The sequence below is a fragment of the Buceros rhinoceros genome, unplaced genomic scaffold (genome assembly GCF_000710305.1).
Source record: "Buceros rhinoceros silvestris isolate BGI_N320 unplaced genomic scaffold, ASM71030v1 scaffold12455, whole genome shotgun sequence".
Taxonomy (NCBI): Eukaryota; Metazoa; Chordata; class Aves; order Bucerotiformes; family Bucerotidae; genus Buceros; species Buceros rhinoceros.
In genome coordinates, this window is record NW_010414630.1 from 8,568 (window position 1) to 15,579 (window position 7,012).

The following is a 7,012-nucleotide window of genomic DNA, read 5'->3' on the forward strand; positions in this document are numbered from 1 at the left end:
GAATGCCAACGGCGTCCGGGCTGCCCAGGCAGCACACCTCCCACCCTGGCTGGAGCGAACCGCTCCAGAGGGGAGAAGGAAGGTCACTGCGAGCCACTCACGTCCCCGGAGACGGGAGTTTTCGGACTGTCGCTTGTTTCTTTAAATGAAACTGCTTGTAATTGCTTCGCTAAATATTCAGTAGGATTTATGTCGTAAAGGTGCAGTATGAAACAGCAGTGAAGGTCACACACGCTCGTGACACGGGCTTGAAGTACAGTGCACCGTGCGATGTTCCACCGCGGTCCTGCCCAGCCTCCCACCGGCATCAGGGCCAAAGGCGGCAGGTACGTAATTCCCTAAGATTCCTGTTTGCAGGGGAACGTCTCCAGCCCTCCTGGGAGGTATTCAAGACACCAGTTGTCAGGAAGGAGCTGACAGAGAGCAGTACTTGTTCTTCCAGGCTCGTGATTGTGAATTAACAACAATTTAAATGCAGCGGCACTTGCATATAGAAGCAGTTACTTGAAATCGGCATCGCCTAAAAAGTCAAGTTACAGCCGCGCTGATTCTGTTTGTCCAAGACTTCATGAGAGATGGAATCGCAACAGCAGCACTTTTCTTAGTTGTTGCTCAAGAAAACAACTGGCATTTTGATTAATTACAACACTGAACAAGCAACATGCCCCCCGAAAAGAACTACTGGACTTTATAGCTGCAGCCTAACTTTCTGAGCTAAAGCTTGGCCCAAGACAGGTCACGGGACGGAACTTTTCAGCCGCTCAGGAAACAAGGCTGTCCCCAGGTCCCCAGCACAGGGGGCCAAGAGGGATCTGTGGGTTCAACTCTGGCACCACAGACCAGCACGTTTATTTTCAGCAGGGAACTGTTGTGCTGCATGGAGTCCTGGGTTCAGCGCTTGAGTTCACTCATGACTTGGAAATTTAAGAAAAGTTTTGCCCAATCTTTCACCAGATAAAGTGTGAAGCAAGTCAGAAGTCGCTACCAGACAGGTAACACTGCCCGTGGAAAGCTGAGGGCTGCCTACAGCAGTGGGGTTTGCGCAGAAACCCACCACCGCCTCCCACCTCCCGAAGCGCTGCTGCACACGGGCAGCCGTATCTCCTCAGCCTGCCCCTTGTGCAGCGTATGCAGGCAAATGCAAAAATAATTTCAAATCAAATTAGAGCTACAGGCCGGCACACGGACAACTATTCCATAGGATCAGCTGAAGAGGATACGCACGCTGCTGCAACACAGACCAGGTGGCAAACAAACGCTTCCCTTTCACTATGAGATAGATCCCTGACGGGAGGAGTGTGGAAATGGAAGAGCCGCTCTCGCTCTGACTGGAGCCATTTTGCCATTCCTTTCCCTCCCAGGCGACCAAAGTTTTGCGTCCATCACACTGCGCATCTGACACACCCCATGCCCAGAATCTGCATGACAAAGCTAAGCTTTATTCCACTCCTCCAAGTTCTACTCTAACTGTAATAAATAAATAAAATACAATTGCATCTCCATCTTTTTAACTGCGGCCCGAGGTTTGCAGTCTGAACCGTTCCTGCATTTCTAGGCAATCCCTGCCCTCCTCGCGCACCTCCTCGGAGCTCTTGGGCAGGGCAAGGGCTACCCTTCCTCTCCTCGCCCTTTGCTCCGCACCGTTCACTGGTTTGTAATAGCATGACTCTGAGTGACACTTTAATAAAACATGGGGCTAATAAACATTTCAGCAATAGCGCTGGAGAATTGATAATGAACAGATTTATGTCAAATTATTCAATATCTGCCAGCCTTCGCTGCTCTCGCACTCCCCAGTTGCAAGTCCAACCCCAGTCTCTCCAGGCACTGGAATGAGCCCGCTGCCGCCCCCGCTCCCCACCCCTCCGCAACAGGCACCACGTCTGAGAGCATCTCCCTCTTCCCCGCTCTTCAGCAGCTCCAGGGAGGGATGACTGCCATTCAGGGGTTAAAGAGAGGCAGTGAACCCCCAGCTAATGAGTAAGAATTCAGCAGGCAGTGTAAGATAAATGGAGCTTTCTCTGCTTCTGCTGGAGTCAGCATGAACTGCGGCCCTGCGGCTTGTTTGTGGCAAATGGAGTGCGCGAAATATCAAAGGGCAGTGATCCAGAAGAAGACCGACTTTGACAAATTTTAAATTGGCCAGAAAGAAAACCAGCAAAAAAAAAAAAAGAAAAAAAAAGAAAAAAATTATGCAATTCAGTGTGTCCTGCAATCTCGGCTTTCCTGCTACCGCACGGAATTAGCGGCAAAACAACAGCGATGATCGCCCGATGGTGGGAGCAATTACGAGCCATCTAAGGGAGATGCTTATCAGTGACTGAAGCTTTTAGAGCTCTCTGTACCTACAGTTGTAAGCGACTTGCTCTTGTGTTGCAGTCATTTTAATTAAAGTGTGTGGAGTTTGCCGGGAGTAATTACCCTGCAGAGGAAGAGGGGAAAAAAACCCTGAAGAGGCTCCAGCCTCCTCACACCGCCTGGAGTTGGATTTTTGAGACTGTGGGCACAAAACTGCATCCCCGCTTTCCCCCTGTGCTTTTTCCCAGGGATGCTGGTGCAGGTCCCACCGGTGTGACTGGAGGGTGCTCTGCATCCCCCCCGGGTGACGGACCCTCTGGACCCGCCAGCGACTAAACTCGGCGGCTCTGCTCCCCACCTTCCTCCACCGCTCCCGGCTCTGCGCGCTCCGGCTGCGCTCTTTGTCCGCGGCCACTGACTCTGCTCCGGCGAAAGGATCCATCCGGCGCTCCCGCACAGGAGGTGCGGTGTCTTCGCAGAGGCAGGAGGTTGGTTTGCTCGGCGGCGGAGCCAGTGCTTTCCAGGGTTGGGCGAAGCATTGATCTGCGTGGAACTGCGCTGGCTGCTCAGCACGCTGCCTTCTCGAACCACACACGCGATGCCACCTTCCCCCGGAGCTCTCCTGCCTCGGACGCAGAGGTGCAAGCACCCGCAGGAGCTGTAGCGTGAGCCCTGACTGCGGGAGGAACTGACTGCAGCCTTTGAACGGGGAAGTGGGAAGCACTTTTGGAGAGCAGGTGTTGGGACCCAGTGCTGGGTCTCCACGATTTGGTGTGGTCACGCTATCTGTTTGCTCCTAAAGGGATGCTGTCAAGTCTAACGTAGGTCAAAAGTGAGGTTTTGTGAAAAAAAAAACTCCCTGCTGCAACTACAAACTGTTTTTTAACTCCAGCAGACGCAGGCAGACAGACCTCAACCATCCGTGTGGGTATCTGCGTCCGCTCCCTCACGCAGTAACACGTAACGTACACGAGCACGATCTGGGCTCGGGAGAAGCTGCTGCCTTGCACTGCTCTGCAAGGCTCAAACTCCTGCTAACCTGCTCCTTGGCCAGAAAGCAATCGGCACAGTCAGAGAAAACAAAGAGAGAGTCAAAACACTATCATTAAAAAGGGAGAGAAAATGTCTTTGATGGTATCAAAGACATCAGGAAGATCCTGGTTCCAGCAAGCAGCTGGATTCCCGGCACTCCCCAAACCCTGACAATTATCATTCTCTTCCCAAGGCGTATCGGAATGGTTGTTTTGTATACAAATTCTTGTACTGCCATAAATTAAAAAAAGCCAAATAATAAAACGTAACTGCAGCAATAGCCACGATTTATCAGTCATTTGCAGAACACTTTTCCTCCTGAAGGATCCCAAAAGGCTTTATAAATTCAAACCATACCCACGTAGCCCGCTTCTGCCACTACCGAAATGCAGACAATTGGGAGGTAAAAAGAGGCTCGGTAAGATTATACTCGTACAGTAAGAGCTAGTAAAGAACTATTTAAAGAGCCTATTCCCCCGAGAGAGTTCATATCTGATATTAAGTGCACTTTGCTGAACACTCTGTGTTTTGGATTGTCGGGTGTACACCAGGCGCTGGGATCATTTGGAGCGAAACGCACAGTAATAACACGACACGCGCAGCGACGTGCCAGTCGCTGAGCTCTGCAGATCACCCCGTATTTTACTGAGGAGGGGAAGAATATTCCGTATTTTCTCAAAACCGAGGAGCAGACAAGTATGACTCCAAACCACCTCTGGCACACAGCGATAGCCCAGCAGCACAAAGCGGCTTGGACCAAATCCTGAGTTACGCCAAGTGACACCAGCTGAAGGTTTGGCCCATGAGCTTTTAGTGAGCTGAGCAACTGCCGAGATGGAAACAAGACTCCAGCATCTGCAGTGAGCGCCTGTTGTAAGAGCCATTCAATAAAAAAATAATAATAAAGAAATCAGTTCAAAAAGGCACCGTACCCCTCAGCCGCCGGGTACACTAAACGCCCATGAATACCATCTCTCACAGGTACATCCATGCAGCCCATCTCATCTGGGTTTCTTCCCAAGTTACGTGGCAGTAAATAAAAATTAGCATGAATTTGATGAAATGCCTTTTCCAGGTCTATAATCACGTTCATTAGCCAGCTGCTGAACGGATCGCTGCCTCGCCAGCCCCCGCGCAGACGTACCGAGCCGCTCGGCCAGGCGGATGTAGACGGGGTCCAGTCGCCTCATCGTCTTCACCAGATCCTTCCTGCGGAATTTGATTTCTACCGTGCCCTCTGGTTCCAGGATTCCTCCTCTGATCAGTGACGGCAAAAGAGAAAAGAAAGGCACTTTCAGGTCATCGGACAAGGGGAAACACAAAATGGAATGGTTCAATGCTATCTAGAAAGTACGTAAAAAAAGAGGAGAAGAGAATGGGGGCGGGGGGGCAGGGAGAGAGAAAACAAAGAGAAAAAGAACAAGAAAGAAAGAATCTTAGCTCTTCTTTATCCAACACCACGAGTGCCCACCAGGCTTCACAGAAACACGTCTATCCCCAGGCTACAGCACAGCCTGGTAGAGCGATGCAACTTGGCAGTGCCTTTAAAGCGGTGACCTCAAAGCTCTCTCAAAAGGCAGGTAAACCAATTAACCAGCCATCTTCATTAGAGATCCTGCCCACTTCCCAGGTCAAAGCCGCGGGAGAACTGATTTGAAACCTGGGCTTGGTAAATAGAATCACTTCAGTCTTTAACTGTGAGGGCGGGAGTAATGACGAGGAGGAAGGTCAGTGCTGAGGGTTACGGAACAGCAGCAGCAATGAGAATTATTACAAATGCGTAATGGAACTTAATTCTGCAAATAATCTCTTTCTTGGCCTCTGGAGCTCAAGACCCTTAGAGTCCACCTGCAGCTCTGCAGACCACACACAGTCCTTCTGATGTCTTGCAAGGTGGGGAGCTGGAATGGGATCTCCAAGAGGCGAGCTCACACTGCTGGCACCCTCGAGAGGTGTGGGGTGGAAGCAGAGGGATGGAGTTGTTGCTGCATGCACCCCAGCAAACGCTTGGTGGGGGAAGCAGTTTGGAGAAATCCTGCTCACGCTGTGTCTGACTGTGAAGCAAACAGGCTCTGCATTTCCAAGTAGGAAAAGAACAGCAAAAACTTCTGAATTCCCGGAGGTGAAGCTTAGACAAACGTCTCCTCAAAACGCAGGTCAACAGACCACGGGGCTCTCTGTCTCACTTCTTCAGAACAGAGAGAGGCAAGTGTCCCGTCATGAGCAAAGATCAGCTGGGACGGGCAAGGGAAACGGCACCTGGGAAGCGCATCTTCTCAGCTCCTTCCCACATACGCTTTTTTCTCCCTCCCTGGAGCAGCTGCCCAGGGATTTTGCGCTGCTGAGATGGTGGGAGTTGAGAGGACGCCCCGATAGCACAGTATTCATGCTGTCCTACACACCTTCCTGCTGTCTCCTACGGACAGCCCAGGCGTGGCTGGCTGTTTCCTCCAAATGATTCAGCATCTCTGCATTTTAGAGATTCCTTAAAATATTTTTTCAAAGCTGCTTCCAGGATTTTCCCTGTAGTTTCATATCCTGAACGACCAGCAACTAGAACCTCACTTACCCAAGTTGTATTTAGCTAAAAAAGTGCAACTCCCCAAGTGCCCGTATGTCAGAAAGTACAACGCTCAGAGATGTTAAAGCACACACTTACTTACACCTCTTTAACTTGCAAAATTGCATACACAGGCACTTGTTCCAAAGCACAAAGCAGCATGTGGAAGTATCAGAACCGTAAAAATCCATCCTAAGCACTTCACTGTGTTTTTTGAAAGTTCAAAAACTTTTTTGAAAGTTCACCAATCTTCACAGAGGCTGGCTCAGGATGGCTACGGAAGTGACCCCCTCCTAACTCTGTGTCCAACCTGTCCCAGCCATGATCACTACCCAGCAAACTCCTCCCAGACACGGCTCACAACCGGGAAGTGGTCAGACCCTTTCAGTAAGGCACCGCCACGCTCTTAACCGAGAGCTTCGCGCTCAGCCAGGAGATGATGCCTGGAAGCAGGAGGTTCCGGCGGGAGGAGCAAGCTGCCGTACCTGCTCTCCCGGTCTGCGTAGATCTCCATGTGACGAGGGTTAATGGTGGGATCAATCACAGCCCAGGAGCCTCCTCTCAGCTCCGCTTGTGGAGGGATGTAAATAAGCACGGGCTGCCGATACTCTCTCAGGCCGTCCACAATGTAGGCACCGAACTTGAGCACTTGGTCATACATGTCTGCAGAAAAAGGACACAGCGCGAATCTTTATAAAAACCAGGTGTGGGGAAGGGCTCAGATGTGAAATAGCATCCGTCTCCTCTCGCATTAAAATCTGTTTAAGGCATTTTGCTCAAATTTAATATGACCAACTCCTCCGTATAAAGACAGTACGTTGAAAATACCAGCCCCAAAGGTCTTTTCAATGAAAGAAAACAAGAAGGCAAAAGTATTTATAGGAGATGAATTGATTATGACAGATAAAGTTTGTAAGGGAAACAGGTGTATCAAATTAAATATACAAGAAACGAAAAATACTTATTTGGGTCATCAAGTCCATCTCTTTGTTCACACAGGACTGTACCCTACGTTCCTTTCCCAGTGCTTTTTAAAGCTTTCATTTAAAAATCCCCAATAATAAATCTACTACTTCTTCAGGGGTATTTCCACAGCCAAATAGATGAAATTTTCCTCGGCAT

At 50.0% G+C, this 7,012-nt stretch overlaps 1 protein-coding gene across 1 annotated transcript in view; it reads right to left on the reverse strand.

Annotated features, from left to right (window-relative positions):
- The window catches only part of LOC104494338 (acetyl-CoA carboxylase), a gene marked incomplete at its 3' end in the record, with an annotated part of 117,946 nt that overhangs the window by 5,577 nt on the left and 105,357 nt on the right, over window positions 1-7,012 (reverse strand). The window contains exons 48-49 of the mRNA XM_010137154.1: window positions 6,376-6,553; window positions 4,475-4,587 (exon numbers count right to left, since the gene is read on the reverse strand). Of these exons, the coding sequence (XP_010135456.1) occupies window positions 4,475-4,587; window positions 6,376-6,553 (291 nt within the window). The remainder of the gene's footprint in view (window positions 1-4,474; window positions 4,588-6,375; window positions 6,554-7,012) is intronic.